Source organism: Cetorhinus maximus, chromosome 1 (genome assembly GCF_964194155.1).
Source record: "Cetorhinus maximus chromosome 1, sCetMax3.hap1.1, whole genome shotgun sequence".
Classification (NCBI taxonomy): Eukaryota; Metazoa; Chordata; class Chondrichthyes; order Lamniformes; family Cetorhinidae; genus Cetorhinus; species Cetorhinus maximus.
Genome location: NC_135879.1, coordinates 88,130,266 through 88,152,058, shown reverse-complemented (window position 1 = coordinate 88,152,058; position 21,793 = coordinate 88,130,266). Strand labels below are relative to the sequence as shown.

The window sequence follows — 21,793 nt, the reverse complement described above, 5'->3', positions numbered from 1 at the left end:
CCTGCTGAGTACTTCCAGCATTTTCTGTTTTTATTTCAGATTTTCCAGCATCCGCAGCATTTAGCTTTTGCCCTGGAAGAGCAGGAATCTGTAATTCTATGAAAGGTTGAAATCATTGGGCGGAAATTTACGGCTCTGTCGCAGTGGGGGCGGGGCCATAAAATGTGGCAAGCTGTTTAAAAGTCCATTGACTTCAGCAAGACCATAAAATTGTGCCCACTGAGCTGGTATGTGCATTTACCCTCAGCGTTATCCAATGATAATTGTTACTTTTGCTAATTGTTAGGTTTCCTTCATAATGGAAAAGGACCAAACAATTCTGAGACATGAAATCATGCAGTTGGACAGCAACATAAATCAGAAGTTGCCTGCTAGTACAGAAGTTTGACTATTGCTGAAAGAGAGACATGCTGTTGAAGCTTTTCATCTTGCACTCATCAGGACAGATGCACGACCAATTTCAAAGGAAACAACAATTTATATTGCAGGGGAATAGGGTGCTGATTGATTGGACACTCAGCTCTGATTGGTTGAGGCATTGAGAATGCACAAGGGAACTATTGTCCCCCATGCTGTTGAAGTATGGTCATAAATCTGCCTATCGCGAACAGCCAAAGGGAAAAGTTGTTTTATACGATCTGCCAGTCATTGGGACATACGCCTACATGCCTGGCATCGCACTGGCCTGTGCGTGCAAAACTCAGAGCAAAAAGTCTAACATCAGATATAATTCCCGTGATTGGGCAGTACTTGCTGAACAATCTTGAGTGTGCTAAGGATTGCACTAACAACCAATTGGGCTCGCAGTGTTGTTCACTTACACTTGCTTGAAGTTACATATATTCATACACAGGGCCCAGTCTTCTGAAAGCTGAAAGAGCATCTCCAGGCATTGTGCCTTTTTAAATTAAACAAAAGCATGTGGACAGTAGTTTGCTTGTTCTCCATGGCAATGCCTCGACCAATCAGAGCTGACTGGCCAACCTATCAGGACCTTTTTCTCATGGAGTATAAATTATTATTTTCTTTTGAAATTGTATGCTTGCATCTGTCCTGATGAGTGCAAGCTAAAATACCTCAACAGCATGTCTCTCTTTACAGCAATATACAAATCAGAAGGATGAGCAATAAAGAAACTCGCAATGGAAAAATACCATTCTGGAGCTGACCTCTGGAAGGGAGAGTCATTTCTCATAGAATCTAAGAAAAACACCTTTAATACATAAATTCTTGGTAAGTTTGATTTATCTGACCATGCCAGGATTAATGACTCTTTGAATAAACTTTGGAAGGTCCAATTTATCATTTGGATAATGAGCAGTTCTACAAATCCAGGGCATTCTGGGATACCAATGTAACTGAGGGCATTCTGGAACACTAACAAAGGTAGTTGTCCCATAAGTTTGACCTATGACGTGCAGCAGCCTCATAGGTTAAGTTTGTAAAAATTCTGACTTGTTATAATTGCCTCCAGGCATTCTATTGTTATGCTACCTAATGTACAAAAAAAAATATCAGAATATTCTGGAGATGCAGTAATTGAACAGTATAGCTCCTGGCTAAATGAATAATTTAAGATCAAGGTGTGTTGTTTATTAACAAAAACACACAATAACTCTCATTCCAATTACGAATGATACGTACTAATACATGCATGATAATTTTAGGATTTGACTGAGGCCAATATCCAAAGTCATGAGAACTGAAGCCTTTTCACTCGGCTCTCATTTTGCAAACCGATTTTGTGCAATATCTGTATGTGCTTTGGCTATGCTTTTCTTCACGAGTGGATAGTACAAGTCACTTCTATTTTAAAAAAGGCTTTGTTCATCTAAAAAAAGTGCTGCACCCCGCTTGTACAGTGTGGTCAGCTGGATGCGTTTGACATAGATTGAGAGGGGGAAAAAAAATCTCCAAACTGCTTTGAATCATTTTGTCATTACTGCAGCAGATTGTACTTCTGAACTTTTCTCTGATATTTGCAGGTACGTGGGAGTAAGGGAGAAGTACTGTATATTCTGGATGCCAGTAATCCACGGCATTCAAACTGGCTGCGCTTTGTCCATCAGGCCCCAACACAAGAGCAGAAAAATCTGGCTGCGATTCAGGTGCGTATAGTGATATCACAGAGGCTTTCAGACATGGCTAGTACTTCAGCAGTTGTGTCTCTTTTCCATTACATACCATACAGCCACCTGCGTTGGCACAGTGCCTGCCTCCTACTTTGCAGATTAGCAGTAATGTTCACAAATTAGCTTTTAGTTCTGATAATTAGTTAGTAGGTACATCTGGGAACTGTAATAATTATATTCTTTTCTTCATCTGTGATATTAAGGTTTCAATAAAAATGTTATAATCTTACTGTATTTAAACTGTGGTGTAGTGTAGTCAATACTCTGATGCTTTTAGCCCTAATTTAAAATTCCATATCAGCTGCTTTGTGCCAGTGTCAAACAAGATGGAAAATAAAGACAAGAACAGCATCATACTGGACAACGCCATTAACTATCAATAATCCCTGTTGAAGTAATGATTCTATAATTTTTATGCTGATCCCAACTGAATTATTTTAACCAGAAAAACAGCCTGCTTTGAACATAAATTTGTGCTTAGTTTCCTCTCTGCACATTCTCAGCTATGTGTGGGGACCTCATGCAGTATAGCATCCAATCGAATGGCGCAAACAGCTTTCAAATGTTCAAAGCTTAAGCCAAGGTCAAGCTTCTGCAAAACTGGCAGGGATTTGGTTCACTTCTCTCCAGGCTCCAAAGGTCATTCATTTATTCCCTTCATTGACTTGGGATTTGACACGCCACTCTTTCTCTTGCGCCGATAGGATTACTTTCTCCCCCTTATCTAGACCACCAAAGATGAATTACTTATACTTCTACTTCAAAAGAGAAATTGAATGCATATTCTACCATTAGATCCTTTTAAGTCATTTAACTCCCCCCACTATATTTCTACCTGGCTTTCTGCTGCTGTGAATATAGAAAATGCTGTAGATACTTGTCATTAGCCATCAGAAATTTCATGTCTCAAAAATGAACATGATGATCCATAATCAGAGTGGGGTATCTGGAGTTCAATGAGCAGATTTTACAATGATGGGATGGCAAATTCCATTTTGTATGTGTGGGGCATATGTTTCCCTTCAGGTTGCCTGCCACCATTTTTCGTTCCATCGCAGGTTTATTTGTGAATATTCAAATGACCGTACATAAACCTGCAATGGAATAACTGGGGTCATGTAATGCTTTGTTTGATTTGATGGGCATCTATGCAAGTACACTTTCCCAATGCATTGCAGCTTGTCTTCATGCTCAAAGGACAGCACTTCACAAGGAATTATGATTATGCTTCCTGATGTGCAGTTAATGTATCTGATAATACTTGCTAAAAAAAAACTCAAGGTAAAATTGCAATTAATTTAGGGAGTTTTTTTGTTTCCTTTTTCTGCGACCAAGGGGTTAAGTTGCTATCAGAAACCACAGTGGCCGTTCTTAAATTTGTGAGTGCAATGCTCAGTGTATGCACTAATCTATATAGCCCCTTACCAACCTGACACATTGATGGCCTGTGGTACCTCCAAAAAGAAAAGCCCTTAATGCAAGCCAGAGTAATGAAATATTAAAGATTAATGGCACAAGAATTATTTAGTTTGAAGTTAAAAACTGTCTTTTTTTAAAATATATTTTTACTGAAAGATTAAAGATAGTCTCAGTCAGCACTGACAAAAGAGCATATTTGGACTATCTCCACTCCGCAGATGAGTGAAAAATTGGATGGAAAAAAAAGCAAAGCCCTGTTTGGATAAGCAGCTTAATAAATTAACATTTTGGAAAGCAATTCAAAGATGACAGCTTGCATTTACATTATGGTGTTCAGAAATCAATTATTTATTTCAAAGCAATGAAAATAACTAGAAAAATTTAGGGAAAAATCCCTTTAAGAGTATAACAGATGAGCTGATGACAGCACTTGCTGGTCAGTTCGACACACCAATTTATTTTTTTTTCAAGGCCACAATTCAGTTTTGACCTCTGAAGGTCCTGCTGCAATTGCTGCCAAAGGAATGCTTGAGATTTATTGCAGAGGAACTATTAAAAGGGATACATTTCTACATCCTCCACCTTTTACTTTTTTATGAGGAAATCATTAGACTCCCAGGATCATCAATCCTAGTTGTGTAAGACTGATGTTGAATATATCTCTCCTCGCGTGTATATTGTACTGCTATACTGAGTACATTGTTGTGATGACAAATTCATGTTAGTAAGTTCATAATGTAATATGAATCAGAAACATAAGCTACAGATGGAAGTGTTTCATTTAATGGCGCTTTAGATGATGGGGGATTATGGTACTATTTTTCACCTCATTGAGAATGAAGAGGTTGAGATTATTTCATTTTGGTACTAAATTTTTACCATTGGAGTGCTTCTTTTTTCTCAGCCTACACAGCTAGGCATAAGAGGCATATTGTTTGTGTTTGTATTTTCTGAATAAGACTTTCTTTCAGTTTTTTTTCTCTCATCCTCCCTCATTGAAGGTAATGACTTGTGATGGTGTAGATGGTCACAGGTACCAGATCCCCTTCAATATTTGTGCTCATTGTCAATGCTCTCGCATGAATAATGTGTTGGCGGAGTATGATATTGGGTTGGGGGGGGGTGGGGGGGGGGGGGCACCACAGCCAAACCAATCAAGATGTTACTGATGTTTGCTTGTGAATTTTTCAACGAGGGTTACTGGATGGTGGCCAGGAGTTGGAACTCTAATTTATTTTTCCCTGCTATTACCTTGGGTTGTCGAGGGCATCTGTAGTCCTTAGCCTGACTGAGATTAACTAATTCAGCCTAGATGAATAATTGAAATTGGAACTTTCCTTGTATTTATAACTCAGTCCCACACCATTTGAGGCTTTTTTCAAATGGAGCTTTCAGGATGTATATCGGCTTTTTCTAAACATAGTTTGTATTGTATTCAGCATTCTTGATCATTTAAAAAAAAATTAAAACCGTTTTGTCTTGAAAGATAAAATAAAGTGGCATTCAGTTTGCTCACTTTATTGTCCTTTTTAATGATTTTCTCGCATTGAGACTTGTAAAAACATTTTATTTTGAATTATATGTAGTGTTGCTCAGCTGAGTAGCTGGTTGATCAGGACACAAGACTCTCCTAGTGCCTGTATTATTTTTGTGAAAGGCCCATATTAGCTCATCTGATTCATATTCCTCTTGGCCTCTGTTTGGTGCCTTCGTTAAAAACATGACCAATATCAAAAAACTCACTTTCAATTGATGATCCAGTGTCCTGCATTTGTGTACAATTTTCAGCAACATCTCTCTTCGTTGTTTTGAGTAAGAATCACAGCTCTAGTTTTGCTGCTTACTAAGTAGAGGCAAGATGATGCAAAAAGATGTTGATATCTTATAAAATGAGAAGAAAAGTTGGTATTTTAAATAACTTATCCACAAAATACTTGATACATTTATTATGATAAGCAGAAGGTTGCTGATACTATTTGCTGTACTTGAATGTATTAAGATGCAGTGATTATTCTAGTAACCTGGTTGTTTCAGGAAAGGTTCTTGAGCCTTTTATCTCTTGCACATGCATTTGCCATCAACTCCAGACCACAGCAGCAGGGAGGAATTTTTGCCTTTATTGCATAATGTAAAATGGCCCCGTGGAGATATCTGCATTCTACAACTGTCAACATAGTTCTGCTATCATAATAACAAATAAAAACTGAAGTAACACTCCAACTCTTTTGGGGTATTTTAGAAAGAGCACAACCTCCTCCTTATAGGAATCCACGTGTAACCTATTGCAGTCAGCAAACCTTTGACAACAACACCAGTGGATGATCTGTGGATTCTTACTTAAGGGGAACAAGCAGCCCTTTGCATGTTGGAACTGTATCACTGTTTTAATGCTTAGGTTAACTTCCAGAAGACACTAAGGCATTTTTTTCTGGTGTAGATTAATGGTGCTGAAGTGTTTTACTGTATTTCTCTGCTTGTGAAAGTTGACAGAGAAGGTGATGAAAAGAGTTGAGACCAGTGAGGAGTGTGTGGGGATTTGGTTAGAGGAGGGGTGCACAGAAATGGTGTAGTTCCTTAGAATAGGAATGTTCTGTCAGTGACAAGAATGGTAACTAGTTACAGAAGCTAGCGCAGAAAATATAAGTGGAACAGATGTAAATGGGTTCATTACTGGGGCTCTGGATGTCCAAGGCCTGTTTGAAGGAAGAGGATTAGGGTCCATTCTATCCTGTTTCTTTCATTAATTAGGTTTTGCTGGGCCTCAAAGGATAAATTGTGAGGGAGAGAAAGGGAGGACAATGAGATTAGAGAAAAAGGCTTGGTAGGCAAATAAAGGGCTAGATTTTTCTTTTGGTAAATTTATCATCAGCAGCAGCAGTGGTAAAACCATACTTAACTGTTTTATTTTCCTCTTGTCAAAAAAATTACTATCAGAGACCTACAAAACATTTCTGAAGCAATTGGTATGTTTATTGGAACAGTACTTTAAATCCCCTTCCCGTTCTATACCTCTCGCACCAATCCCAGCACATTCCTTTCATTCCCCTCTTATCAGCCATCCTATCCTCTATCCTACTCTCCTTCCTATGCCATCCCAACTCCCCTTCTATTCCACTTCCCCCCCTCCCTCCCGTGCTCTCCTAGCACAACACCCTCCCTCACCCCCGCCAATGCTGTTTCTCCCCCCCCCCCCCCCCAAAATCATCATCAAGAGCCCAGTAAATGAGAAGGGGGAACAGTGAGAGTGAGGGGCCAGTAAGAAAGGCTGGGGAACAGTGGGGCCTAGGGGCCAGTAACTGAGACCAGAGAGTGGCAGGGGCCAGTAAACAAGGCTACAGGCTAGTAACTGAGGCCAGAGTAGAGGAAGAACTGGAGCCCAGTAACTAAGGCTGGGAAACAGCAAGATCTGGGGGTCAGTAACCAATGTGCTAGGCTCTGCCCAGTGAATCACATCATTGATTGATCAGAAAAGGCGGACAAACAGAAACTGTATTATAAGTATGGATTATAAATAAGCATGCGGCTGGCTGAATTCACCATCTTTTTGTTAGCTGTCTTGCTAAGTTAAATAGATACGCAATTAATGTTTTTGTTTTCATAAAGTAGGAATTCTTTAGACTGTTCTTGGCCATGGAGCCATGTAGCCATATTATCTTTTTGTGCAGCGGAATGGATTATTATGGAGGGGAGTAGAGAAATAGTTACTATTGATGGGTTGAGATATAGATAAAAGATGGAGAGTTCTTTGGGAGCAAAGAGTTTATTAAAACGATTAATGCACAATTTGTTCAGTTTTAAGGGAAAGTCAAGAGACTCTTTTATTTTTAATTTGTGCTGTGCCTCTAACCCCTGCTAGCAGCTACCAGCCATTAGCGTTGAAGATAAAGGATTATTAAAATGCTAATGGCAGAAAGCACATTGATGTTGGTGCAATGCCAAAAGTATCATTCCTTAAGGTGACTAAGAGGAATCAGCAGCAAGTGTATTGACCCATTATTTCCACAATGCTTATGACCAGAAATTGACTGATTCCAACAAAATAATATTCAAATTATTTATTTTGAGAATGTATTCCAAGAGTAAGTATATCATAACTAGATACATAATATGATCTATGTAATCAGGAATATTTTAATATTTACTTTTTTTTTACATAAAATCGAATAGTGTGTTTTAAAAGTTGATTTTAATTGGTTGTGGTTGCAACATAGAGCTCATTTGTCTTGGTGCTGGGACAGAAACAGTTCACAAGCAGCTATGAATTTCATGGTGAGGTGGCCAGCTGTTGTTTTAGTGGTGCTGTCTGATGTGGTCTTATTCAAGTTTGTTTGGCTAGCCTGTCATGCCTTTGAAATGTTGCTGTTTGAAAACTTTCAGCCTCATGTCAGCCATTTCAGAATTGTTTCTGCTCTAGCCCAGTGGTCTCAACAAATTATTTTGATACTGTAGAGACTGATAACTTGTAAAAAATGATGAATTTCCCAAACGACCAACGGAAATAACCATAGGACAGTATCTTCCACTTTAAGACATTTAATGTAACGAACAAACTTATATCAACGTAAATTGCACAATGCTTAGCAGGCAACTGAGTCCTCAAACTACAGAAAAGACACTTTTGCATTAATTAACTAATGCAATCAAGGTATGTCTTACAACCCTTTTGGCTGTGTACTGCACTAATGACTGATGTGTATCATGACAAGAACAAGTCCAGTGTTACAGCCTAGCAGGCTCACCTCTCCCTGCTATGCTAGGTCGCAACTTCCAGCGTCCTTCAGAAGTTGTTCCACTCGGCCTGAGTTTTTCAGATCTGACTTCCAACAGCAAGACCCGCCTCAGCAACTAAATCTCTATAGCAGTAGCTAGTTTGTTCCTCCGCACAGCAATAGTTGCTTTTTTTTCTCTCTCCCTCTGTCTCACAAATTGGTGTCCTTTTCTGTGTGAAGGTTTGCAAGCTGTCATTTGATTTTAATAGGTTTCAGTTTGCGTTTCACCCCATGGCAACCAGACCACATAGGCATATCTATTATCTGGGGTGCTTCTGGAATTCTCAATTTTACCTTAAGTTAAAGGAGACATGTTGAAACATAACTGCTTTATAACGTTTATAACAAAACCACTCAATGAATCAAACATGAGATTTGTTTATACCTTATTTACTTGAATGGTCAATGAAATCTTTGCTGTTGGAGAAAGGGAGTGGAGAGTGGATCGCATATGCGTGAAATACAAATCTGCTGGGCCATTTGAAAATAGTGCAGAGTTTAAACATATCCCATTTTTGCTGCTCCCAGGGCCTTAACTTGCAGTGTGGGAATTACACATTTATGGAGAAGACATAAATGCTCTAGAAGGGCAGATAAGTCTGTTTAAGTGCCAGGATTTGAAGTAATGTAAACCTCAAGTCCTTTAGAATTGAAAAAAAAAACTAGGCTGTAGCTGTCAATTAGTGCATGAAGTGCTGCTGGAGTTCTTTTTTACATATTCATTACTTTACGGGATGTGGGTGTTGCTGGCAAGGCCAGCATTTATTGCCCATCCATAATTGCCCTTGAGAAGGTGGCGGTGAGCTGCCTCCATGAACCGCTGCAGTCCCTGTGGTGTAGGTACACTTGCAGTGCTGTTAGGGAGGGAGTTCCAGGATTTCAACGATAGTGAAGGAACGACAATATATTTCCAAGTCAGGATGGTTAGGTGGTGGTGTTCCCATGTGTCTGCTGCCCTTGTGCTTCTAGATGGTAGTGGTCCTGGGTTTGGAAGGTGTTGCCGAAGGAGCCTTAGTGAGTTTCTGCAGTGCATCTTGTGGATGGTACACACTGCTGCTACTGTGCGTCGGTAGTGGAAGGAGTGAATGTTTGTGGAAGGGGTGCCAATTAAGCAGGCTGCTTTGTCCTGGACAATGTCAAGCTTCTTGAGTGGTATTGCAGTTGCATTCATCCAGGCAAGTGGAGAGTATTCCATCAGACTCCTGACTTGTGCCTCATAGATGGTAGACAGAATTTGGGGAGTCAGGAATCGCAGGATTCCTAGCCTCTGACCTGCTCTTGTAGAGACAGTATTTATATGGCTAGTCTAGTTCAGTTGCTGGTCAATTGTAACCCCCAGGATGTTAATAGTGGGGGATTCAGCAATGGTAATGCCATTGAATGCCAAGGGGCAATGGTTATATTCTCTCTTGTTGGAGATGACCATTGCCCGGGACTTGTGTGGGGCAAATGTTACTTACCACTTGTCAGCCCAAGCCTGGATATTGCCCAGGTCTTGCTGTATTTGGACATGGACTGCTTCAGTATCTGAGGAGTCATGAATGATGCTGAACATTGTGCAATCATTAGTGAACATCCCCATTTCTGACCTTGTGATGGAAGGAAAGTCATTGATGAAGCCGCTGAAGATGGTTGTGCCTAGGACACTACCCTGAGGAACTCCTGCAGTGATGTCCTGGAACTGAGATAATTGACCTGAACTGAGGCGAAGGCTTTGTGGTATTGTCCTGGACTAGTAATCCAGAGACACAGGGTAATGCTATGGGGACCTGGGTTCGAATCCCGCCACGGCAGGTGGTGGAATTTGAACTTAATAAAAAAACTGGAATTAAAAGTCTAATGATGACCATATAATAAATACTGGCCTGGCTGGCAACGCTCACATGAACGAATAAAAAAAAAACACAGCTATCTTTCTTCGTACTAGGTGTGACTCCACCCAGCAGAGTGTTTTCCCTCTGATTCCCATTGACTCCAGTTTTGCGAGGGCTCCTTTGTGCCACAATCGGTCAAATGCTGTGAAGGGCAGTCTCACTCACCTCACCTCTGGAGTTCAGCTCTTTGGTCAATGTTTGAACCAAGGCTGTATTGAAATCAGATGCCGAGTGACCCTGGTAAAATCCACACTGTGTGTCAGTGAGCAGGTTAGTGCTAAGTAAGTACTGTTGAGGATCCCTTGCGTTACTTTACTGATGATTAAAAGTAGACTGAGGGGACGGCGGTTGGCCGGCTTGGGTTTGTCCTGCTTTTTGCATGTAGGACACACCTGGGCAATTTTCCACATTGCGTGGCTAGGGGCATGGCAAGTTCTCGAGCTCAAGTCTTCAGTACAGTCGCTGGAATCTTGTCAGGGCCCATAGACTTTGCAGTATCCAGTGCCTTCAGCCATTTCTTGATATCATATAGAGTGAATCCTATTGGGTGAAGACTGGCATCTGTGATGCTGGGATCCTCTGGAGGAGGCTGCGATGGATCATCCACTTGGCACTTATGGTTGAAGATTACTGGGAATGCTTCAGCCTTATCTTTTGCATTGATGTGCTGGGCTCCCCATCATTGAAGTTGGGGATATTTGTGGAGCCACCTCCTCCTCCAGCGACTGGATGTGGCAGGACTGCAGAGCTTAGACCTGTTCCGTTGGTTGTGAAATTGCTTAGCTCTGTCTATCAGAAGATAGACAAAAACCTCCAAATCAGAAGATGTTTCCACTAGTGGGGGAATCTCGAACTGGGGACATAGTTACAGAATAAGGGGACACTCATTTAAAAATGAGATGCGAAGGAATTTCTTCTCTGAGGGTAGTGAATGTCTGGAATTCTCTACCCCATAGTGTTGTGGAGGCTAGATCACAGAGTATTTAAAGAGGAGTTAGATAGATTTTTGAAATATCAGGGTGTTGAGGGCTATGAGGAGCTGGCATGAAAGAGGTGTAGAGGCCTGGGCAGATCAGCCATGATCTTATTGAATGGCAGAGCAGGCTTGAGGGGCTGAATGGCCTACTCCTGCTCCTGTGCAGGGGGCTGAGTTCACATTTGACAGATTCACAGTTTTAACAAGATATTATAAGATTAGCTGTTTTTGAAGTGTTTATTGATTAGTAGTTTGTTTTTGTAACAGATCGATCACTTGAGATTTAAAATCTTTGAATAGATTTCATGTACTAGTCACTTAATACAGCTCTCACTCAGTTTTATTTTCTGTATTAGATTGTTAGACACTTTTTTTCATTTCTACATGACTCCTGAGGTCTGCCCATAGTGGGTGAATGGCTATGGAGGTGGCATGGTGGGTATGAGGGGACATGGTGGTGGAATAGGGTATGAGGTGGTATGGAGGATGGGTGGGGGGCCACAGGGCCTTCTATAAAACTGGGCCAAAATTTCTCTCTCACCCCTGCCTACCAAAAATTGTGTGTAATGAGGGCCCTTTCTATTGAGGTGGGTTTGCCAAGTCGGGAAATTTCCTGACTCCAGCTACCCACCTCAGTTGCAAATCCAGTCCTACATCTTTGGTTGCCCTTTGTCAGCCTAGGCAAATTGCAAAGGAGATTTGAGTGCCACCTGTATCTCCAATTCTTTGCTCTGGCTATACATTTAATGTGGCATGTTATTCCATTCACATCACACGTAAAGTTGAAAGTTATAATATAGGAGATATGTGTCTTTATGGATGCTGTGAAGTAAGAATGTTGGGAGCATGAATTATAACATGACTATTTTTACACTTCCTTAAAATTTTCTGTAAATGTAATCTCCGATTAATGTTTGCTAATGCACAAGTGTGAAATTTTCCACATTCCACCCTGTCATGATGGCCTTGCTAAGTGAAATTGCCACTTCATAACCAGGCAGATATATTGATGACTTGATCATTGATAACAAAGGTACTACATTTAGCTGCAGCAAATCCGTATTCCCTTATTTCATATGATGATCAGAACATTATGACGACAGCCTAAAACTTTTTCCATTCATTGAGCTGAAATTTATCCTGGCAGATTCTGTAATGGGGGTGGGGTGGGTGGGTGAACAGAGCAGGTTGCTGGGGAGGTGGGGTGTTGTCTCTCTAAATACATGTACCAATTAATCTTTTCTCACACTTGCATTGTACATTTTTCCAGTCCTTGAATTCTTGTTTGTTTTCTTATCTTCTTCGTGGGGGTCTAAGAACTATTGGAGTAAATGGGGGAAAATGCTTGCAGTGCAAAATGGCTTGCTCAGTTGCTGTCACCCGTTTTACTTTACTGCCCAAGATTAATTTATACTCCAGTGCGTCTTGGCACTTTTAAAAATTTTCACTTCTGGCTCAGTAATAGAACCCAGTTGCCCTGTTGCAAAATCTTCTCCCTTTCGTATTGTTGGATGGTCTTGGAACAATACGCATCTACATATGGATTCCTGCATTCATGGGTGCAAACCAGTGGATGCCAATTTCAGTTTAATTTTTCTTCCTTTTGTTCATAACTTAAAGAAAAGTTACAGATCAAATTACAATTCTATGATTAGAAGCCTCTTTGGATTGTTTTTTGAAGGACCGTTAAAAAAAATCAAACATTGCCTGTTCATGTGATTGGTCACCTTCCCCCGTGAACTAGGCTGATATTGGTCATTGTATGCTGTCCTTCAACTTGAGGGTGATGTCCATTTGGTTGCGAGTTTCTGCCACAGTCTTCGTGACTGAGCAGGCTGATTCTCGACCACAGATCTTTGGGCACATGAGGCAGGATGTCCCACAAAGTAGTGGAATCCAGAGTGCAGGATTTGCTTCCTTTTCTTTCCTTCTCTGATACCGCTCTGCCTTGTCAGGAAGGCGTTGTGAATCAAAGTGTGATGCAGCTTGATGGACAAGTCACCATTTTGAACTATTGGCAGCATGCTCCTTCTAGTCATTAATGTCAATGCTGCTGCACTTCAAAGAGAGCTTCAGGGTGCCTTTGAATAGTTTTCTTTATCCCCCGCCACCCCCCTCCTCTCTGCTGAAAATTGGGAGTTGAGAAAACAGGACCTGGGCACAGGAGACACTTTTTGGCCATCTGGACAGCGTCCAGTCCATTGAAGTTGATTTTTCAGGAGTTTTACTTGAATGTTTGTGGAGCTGGCTTCAAAAAGGACACTAGAGTTTATTTGCATACTAACATACAAATTAGGTGCAGGAGTAGGCCCTTTGAGCCTGGTCTGTCATTCAGTAAGTTTTGATCTGATTGTAACCTCAACTCCACATTCCCACCTACCCCGATAACATTTCACCCCCTTGCTTGTTAAGAATCTATCCAGCTCTGCCTTAAAAATGTTAAAAGATTCTGCTTCACTTCCCTTTGCGGAAGAGAGTTCCAAAGACTCACTACCCTCCTGGGAGAAAAAAATTCTCCTCATCTCTACCCTAAATGGATGAACCCTTATTTTTAAACAGTGGCCCCTAGTACTAGATTTTCCCATGATAGGAAACATCCTCTGTACATCGACTCTGTCAAGTCCCCTCAGGAGCTTGTGTTTCAGTCAAGTAGCCTCTTACTCATCTAGTCTACCCTGTCCAGCCTTTCCTCACAAGACATCCAGTGTAATCCAGGTACTAGTTTAGTAAATCTTCTCTGAACTGCTTCCAATTTGATGGCTCTACCCTTGAATCCAGAGGATGCGGCAGAGGTATTGCTGATGGAATTTTTCTTGTGCTCTTATGTGTTGCTGATACTCAATCCTGGTCTCTCTGAAACACAGGAGTGTGGTGCTAACAACTGCTACGTACACTAGGACTTTTGCTATCTTGCTGAGGTCTTTGTTGTCAATGGCCTTGGTAACTTCAGAACACCTTGCATGTCCTGATTTCAGCATATTATTGGGTCTCTCAGGCTTTTTCTTCCCACCACACGCTCTTTATCTTCCAATCTGTCTTTGGGTGTCAGCCTTGAGCTGCTGGAATGCTGCCTTCTTGACTTGTGAGCTGGGCTGGCCTGCCAGGTAACGAAAGCTGTTTGTTTTGTTCTGAGAGGTTACATTTCAGCATTGTTTTTATTGAATCAGCCCTGGTGATGATGATGCTTGGACACATTGGTCTGTGCTCAGGAGTCTAGTATAGCTGACCTTATTTGATCCCATTGTTGTGGATTTTAGTTGGATGTGTGAAGATTTTCCAGATTGGCTATGAGCTGCACTTGTAATTCCTGTCTTCGGTCAGGCTGCTTTAAGGCTAAGACATTGATCATCTTCCTCTTGGCCTTTTGGAACTTGTGGTGTCTTCATGCTAGGTGGATGTTCATTACTATCGAACCAATCTATGATCTGTCCAGCAGGCATCAGTCCCCGACATGGATTGAGTGATACAGGCATCATTTAGATCTTTGATCTGAACAATGACATAATCCAGGAGGTCATGCTTTGATCTAGGATGCCTCATGTGATTTTATAATGAGGCCTCATGTGCTCGTTATAATGAGGCCATGTCAAGCACTTTGTCAGCAGGAGGACACCATTTGCACTGGCTTTTCCGATCCTGTTTTCCCCAATGGTTCCATTCCAGATATTGGAGTCACAGCTAACCCTGGCATTAAAGTCCCCCAGACTTTCCTTCTTTTGGAATGGCCGTGACGATGACTTCATGGTCACAATAGAATTTTTCCTTAAGGGTCAAGGGTTGGGGCATAAGCACTGACGATGGTGACATATTGGTTATAACTGAGCTGTAGGCAAAGTGTTATGAGCCTTTCATTTATACAATTGGCGAGGTCTGTCAGTACACCCAAGATCCTATTCTGGATGGCAACACCAACTTCATGGACATGAGGGCCGTTGTCAGTCTTTACCAGTAGAAAGTGTATCCGGTTGTTCCCTCAGCTGGCCCTCCCCAGGAAGGCTGGTCTCATTGAAGGTGGCCATATCAATTTGGAGTCTTGATAGCTCATGTGATACGTTTACAGATCTTCTCTCTGGACGGTCTCTCTTGAGATTATCCATGAGTGTTCTAACATTCCGAGTTTCAAAATTTAACATTTTCTTTCTTTGACAACAAAACATGGTTATCCCACAAGGTTGTGGTTCCCCAGCCTGGAGAAAGACAGCCTCTTTGTACAGCACTTTCTCTAGCACTCCTCCACATTTGTGGTGGGCAGACTGTTTGCTGAAGAGGACTGCTCAGTCATAGATCCTGCTGCTTTGAAGACATCTCTGTCCCAACACAAGTGTCCAATGACCTTCATGCATCTGTCATCTGTGTGCAGATTCTTGACTGGAGACTCACGAGTTCACAGTCCTGTCCTGTTGCCAATTCTTCATTGCCACAGAACTTGGCAAATTGACCCTGGCAGAAGCCTGTGACTTTGTTTAATGTGAGCCATCACAATCTTGATGGGTTGGTGGTCCAATTTTGGTGATGTGTTGAACCATGATGACTGGGACTACCTTGCCGCTGCACCTTCCACCTTCACAGCCGGTGAGATGCACAATCTTCCTTCGCCTGTTCTGCCATTGAGGACTTTTTGAACTGCACTTTGTCTGGTACCTCCCCTTGACCTTGCTGTCATGGGGGACCCTATGCGAAGCAGGAAGCTCCTGTTGGTATCACTCAAGGGATTGTCTGAGTGCACAAGCCTGTCCCCATCCTGTCAAGTGGTGATCCATGGAGGGGCTGGCACTGGAAAGTTAACACCAAATTCACCTGGCTCTGTAAATAAATTTAAAAAAATCAGAACTTATGGCAAATAAAGGAAAAATATGCATTTAAAAAGTGCCTTCTATCACCGTAGGATGTTTCAAAATGCTTTACAGTCAACAACATATCTTTGAAGATTAGTTGTTAAATAGGGAAAAGTAGCAGCTAATTTGCAAACTGTACAGTCCCACAAACAGCAATGACTGAAGTGAGCAGTAATTTGTTTTAGTGGTGTTAATTGAGGAGTGACTTGGCAAGGACTTTGGCAAAACTCCCCTGCTTTTCAAATAGTGGAATTAGATCTGTCCATCATCTGAAAAATCGACACCTCCAATGGTGCAACATTCCTTCAGTACTGCACTGGCGAGTCCACCTAGATTATAGGCCCAAGTCTCTTGAGTTGGACTTGAATCCATAACCTTCTGAATGAGAGGTGAGAGTGCTACTACTGAGCCAAGGAAATGTCAAAATAATCATACACGCGAAATGCACAAGGAGCAATAAAAGCTTGTTTTTTGGCACAAAATTGTTCTTTGATTAATGTGATCTCAATGGGAGATCCTGAGGGATGTCACATTGAAAGCTTATTTATATTAGGATTTTGCTGTCAATAGCATTCCTGCCATTGCCACTCCTAATGTAAATTATGCCTTAATCAGAGGTGCCTTTCAATACCAAAGTCAGTACACCACTGCGCAGTCTTCTGCGCAATTATTAGACCAGCATAACAAGTGGGGAAAAAAATACCCTCACTATTGAGTTGACTGAATAATTCCTAGCTGTCATAAACTTGTTCACAACATACAGGAGAGAGACTCCTGTTTCACCCCTATTCCCCCATGGTGCCATCTGTCATAATATTAACATTCATTGCTAGAATGTTGAGTGAAAGAGACTTGGAAGTGGAAAAGATAGAGTGGTGTAAGAAAGCTTTGGCAGGACCCACCCACCCCCTCTCGACAAGGATAGAAAGTGTTCCTTGGTCATAAGTACCATATTGATTACTACTTTATAAGGGTAACAGGTTTCCTTTGATTATACATATGGAGCTGGTGACCACAGCTGAGACAGATAACTCAACATAGACTAGGTAATGAATTTGAATCTCCGTGGTTTGTGTGGCTTGATATTGTCATATGCAATATTTAACTACTGAGTCACTTGAGTTCAGGCCCATTTCTTAATAGTAAATACAAAAATCATATTTAATCTGACATGTCCAATGCACAACATTAAGGATAAATAATTTTATTAAACAAATACTGTATATGTATACTTGAGGAGGTTTCAAATTCTCTTCTAATTACCCTTCAAATGTTACAAATATACATGTGTTAAGTGATGCTCCCTAGTTGTTTAACTGAGGTAATGCAGAAGACCAGAAGAGTGCAGAGATGGAAGTGCAAGTTCCCTTTATCTCTTTGTTTAATATTACAAATTTGAAATTATTATAACCAGAGAGCTCTATTCACCAACATAAGTCTTCTCTATTAAAGGAAACAATCTTTAAATGTGAAATAGAACAGCGAGGAATCTGATCAAAAGCATTTTGGTAAACATGAGAATGTTTACATTTTCTCTCTTGCTTTTGTAGTTGCAGGCCTATCAACAGTACAAATGATAATTTCAGCAATGACTTGAGGTGACTGTGAAGTGCAGCACAATTATATTGTGTTGATAAATTGTGCCTGTAGTACCCACTCCTTTTTTATTTTGTTTGGCTTTAGGAGCAGAAGCTGTCGTCACAATTTTGATGTCAAGTTCTCTAACCAGTCCAATGCCCTGTTGGAGAGCAAATGTAACTCAAAGGTGTTGCCCTCAAACTTGATTCGGAGGCAAGATGCTCCATGGTTTGGTCAGGGTTTCCGCTGTCGCAGCCAGGCGAGGCTTTGAGGTGCCACTTGCACATCAGATGGCCACATTGGCCATGTCAAGTCTGTATTATGTCCGCATGCCCTGGGGAGATTGAAGCCTGGTTGTTGAAATGTTGGGTCAGAGGCAGTGTGTTGATTTGGAAGGGTGTTTTCTTCCCCGACTTTCCTCCAGTTTTCGTCAGTGTTATGAAGTTGGAGATGTTCACTTTGTGTCCAAAGGGGGTCTTGAAGGTCTCTATGGATGACGAGGTCCAGTTTGCTTCTGCTGAGTTATTTCTCTGTGTGTTGCTGTATCCCATCAAACGGAGATGAGGGGAGGTATCTGAGAGGATAGGTAACCACTGAACTGGAGTTGATCTTGAGTTTCAGAGATTATCCTTATTAGTGAGTGAAGTTGTATGCCAATGAGCTTGGTGTGACGACTTGAGGCCTGTAAGATGCATTGTACTCAGCTGTTGAAAAGACCAGAGCTACAACAGGAGTACGAAGGATGGTGGTTTTTGGACCCCAGCAGGTGGGCGAATATAGCCTCCTCATGGCCCACCCTGTCAAACGGATTCTTGAACTCTCGAATTTGTAACTAATGTCATTGAAGTGGCGACCGAACACCCTTTACAGGCCTCTGAGTCAAAGGAGCAAATCTTAAAAAAAAAGTAATATTCACTGAATGCATACAATGGTCATTGAAATTTCAGAGTACATCTGAATACTGAAAGGAGATAAACGCATTTTGGATATTATCATCATTAAAATACAAGGCGCTGAAGTTCAGAAACTCCACTGGCTGCCAAAAGCATAAAAAAATGTTGTTCCCTGAGTGTGTGGTCTGGATAGCTGGGTCTGAGTTTATATATACAATGAGGTCATCAGGATGTAATGGAACCTCCGTTTATTGTGACAAAACTGTGCTTGACAACCAGTCGGGATTATTCTGCTACTTATGTTGATTTTATTGAATTTTTGAAAGCTATATTCTAGATTTTCCCTCCCTTATTCTCCCCTTTCAGGGTCCCCAGGGGGACAAAGAGGCTGCCTACTTGTCCTGCCCCAGAAATCTGCTAGGACTGCCCTTGTGTTGAATGTGTTAACGACAGGAGGGGGTTTAATTTAAACAGCCCTGATTTCTCCCCTCATCACCGATCCATAAACAGAAAGGGTTTTTGATTTTAATTTCCTTCTTTATAAGCAGTGACATGTTTCCCAACCCTTCAGTTTTGGTGTGATCCAATTTCTATTGATAACCCCACAGTAAACTTGCAAAAGGGTAAACTCAGAGGGTTAGTTTATTTGTACACACTCAAAATGTGTGTGGGGGGGTGGGGGGGGGGGGGGGGTGGGGTTGTCGCTACATAGCCCCGGTACATTGATACAATAAAAGAGGGATAGAATAAGAAAGATTCACAGGACAAAGGACACAGATTAAAGAATTATTGTTACGCATGAGTCCAGAATCAAAGCTCAATGGTGTATTCTATCACATATGTTGACAGGTTGAAGACTGATGCTGGACAATTCACTTTTCCAGTAGCGATGATTTCTACAATGGGATAGGCACGTAGAGATGAATTAGCCTTGAAGACGCTGGTACAGAATTCAGAAGTTCCAGTAGAAAGTGATGGGGAGCCAGGTATTCAGACTTGGACAGAGCCCTTTTTCTGAGCTGCTGCTTACTAGATGGAAATTGACAGATTGATTGCTAGTACAGCAAGACAGTGTTACAGGTTACTCCAGCTAATGGGTCAGGTCACATGACTCCCAAATGTCCACCTTGGCTTTGAGCATACCCTCTGAATATATTCTTTTGCCTGGATTCTTGGGATTGATAATGTTTCAATCATTAAGGATTTAAAAGGAAATGTGCAGGGTCCTTTGTCCTGGCAGACTAGCAGTCTCTGTTGGCCAGGCCTGGCTTAGGAAGTGTAGATGGCCTTTGTATAATTCCCTTTGCATTTGATCTCCGCAGCATCTATGGAGAGAGAAACAGAGTTAATGTTTCAAGTCTGTTTGACTCTTCTTCAGATATATACATAAAGAATTCAGGATATAGACATGTTCTCTTCTAGCAATGTAATTGATAAGCATGGTTCCATTGATTTATCGAGCAATCCAGTTTCTCGTCTTCCCAACACCTTCGACTTCATGACGTTTGCTGTGTTCTCCAAGTTCCTATTTGACAGCATGTCATGGATGAGATGGACATCTCCAGTTTAACATCAGAAAAATACAAATAGTTGGATTGGTCCTTACCAGAAACTTCACACCTTAAGCTCTTAATCCACTCACATCCTGACATAAAATATTTTGCTTGCACTAAACTTCAAATGGCACCTCCTGTTTTATTGTGAAACTGCTTATTTCAGCTTTGGCAGTTTTGACCACCGTTAGCTCAAATACTGAAATCGTCTTCTGCGCCTTGCAACATCTCCAGGCTCAACTTCTTTAATGGTCTCCTTGCTGGATTCCCAAACTCTATTCTACAAGCAAGCCAACTTGTCTAGTGTTCATTCTGCACAAAATCCAGATCACCTCTTTCCACAATGACCTCCATTGGTTTACTATTCCTCCCCTTCCCTCTCCCCGCCCCAAGCCTGGCACATTGATTTTAGCATCCTAGTCCATGACCGTAAATCTCTCCTCATCCTTTTCTGTGCAAACTTCGCCAGTTCTACATCCAACTTCAGTTCTTCCAAAGTTGGCTTGTGTGTCCCGCCCCGTCTCCAGCCTGACATTGGTGACAGAACCTTTAGTCACCATCACCATCCTTTCATATTGCCACATCCCTTTATTTGATGACAACAACTTACATTCATATAGAGTCTTTGATGTAGACAGATATTTCAGGGTGCTTCAAAGGAGTGTAATTGAACAAAATGTGACATTGACCCACACAAAGAGGTATCAGGGTAGATGCCCAAAAGCTTGCGAAAAGAGGTAGCTTTTAAGGAGCATCCTAAAGGAGGAAAGAGAGGCAAATAGATGGAAAGGTTTATAGAGGGAATTCCAGACCTTAGCAGCTGAAGGCATGGCTGCCAATGGTGGAGTAATTAAAATCAGTGATGCTGAAAAGGCCAGCCTTGGAGCAGCACAGATGTATCTGAGGGTCATGGAAGATACTACAGACATAGGCAGGAGTGTGTTCATGAAGGGATTTGGAAACAAGGATGAGATTGTAAATCTGAGGCATTGCTTAACTATGAGCTAGTGTAGACCAACGAACACGGGTGATGAGTGAATTGGACTTGGTGCGAGTTAGGACATGGGCTGCAGATTTTTGGATGAGCTCAAGTTCTGAAGGCATCTATCTTCAAACTGTGGGAAGAAAAGGTTAGTGTAGAAGTAAATTTCAGTCTCAAGGACATTTTGGCCCCATCACTAATCAACATTTTTTTAATACTGCTTGCTGTACTGTTCAGCCTACAGTGCATTAAATGCTTGATTAATGTTGTAGTTGTGTTCCTGAAAAGTGCAACTTTAAGTGAATCAGATTTTCCCATTACAGCAAGACTCTGTAGGACGTTTCCTGTGAAAAAAAAACATTATACCCTGTAAGTTTCAATACTGTACATTGCTAAATTGCTATGTTTGTATACAAAATAACTTTTAAAATAAAAGAAATATGCTAACCCCTTCCAGTTGCCATTCTTGCTCATTGTTTTTCCCGTTCCCTGACTCACAGCTGATTGTGCTCCCTGGCCCTCCTGCTGGCCAACCCTCCTGTTCACCATTTCCCTCCTGAAACCTTGCTGTGAGTGAGGGCTCAGCAGATGAGTGGCAAGAGGCAGGAAGCAGCCTACGGAGTGAGAGAGCTGAGAGTTGCGAGGTCGTGAAAGTTAGCTGCAAGCTGGAGAGGTGGGGAGCAGGAGGGCTGGTAAGCGGGAGTGTTGGCAGCAGCAGGGAGGTTCAGCCAGCAAGTGGGTTGGCGGCGACCGAGAGGGTCAGTGAACAGGAGTTTTGACGG

At 41.6% G+C, this 21,793-nt stretch overlaps 1 protein-coding gene across 4 annotated transcripts in view; it reads left to right on the top strand.

The window, feature by feature from the left end:
• The window catches only part of prdm5 (PR domain containing 5), a 368,385-nt gene that overhangs the window by 29,130 nt on the left and 317,462 nt on the right, over positions 1-21,793 (top strand). For 2 of the 4 annotated variants that reach the window (XM_078543346.1, XM_078543337.1), the window contains exon 3: positions 1,986-2,108. In XM_078543346.1, coding sequence (XP_078399472.1) covers positions 1,986-2,108 — 123 coding nt within the window. Of the gene's footprint in view, positions 1-286; positions 1,234-1,985; positions 2,109-21,793 lie in introns of all 4 variants that reach the window. The other 2 variants (XM_078543358.1, XM_078543367.1) reach the window with 2 other exon arrangements.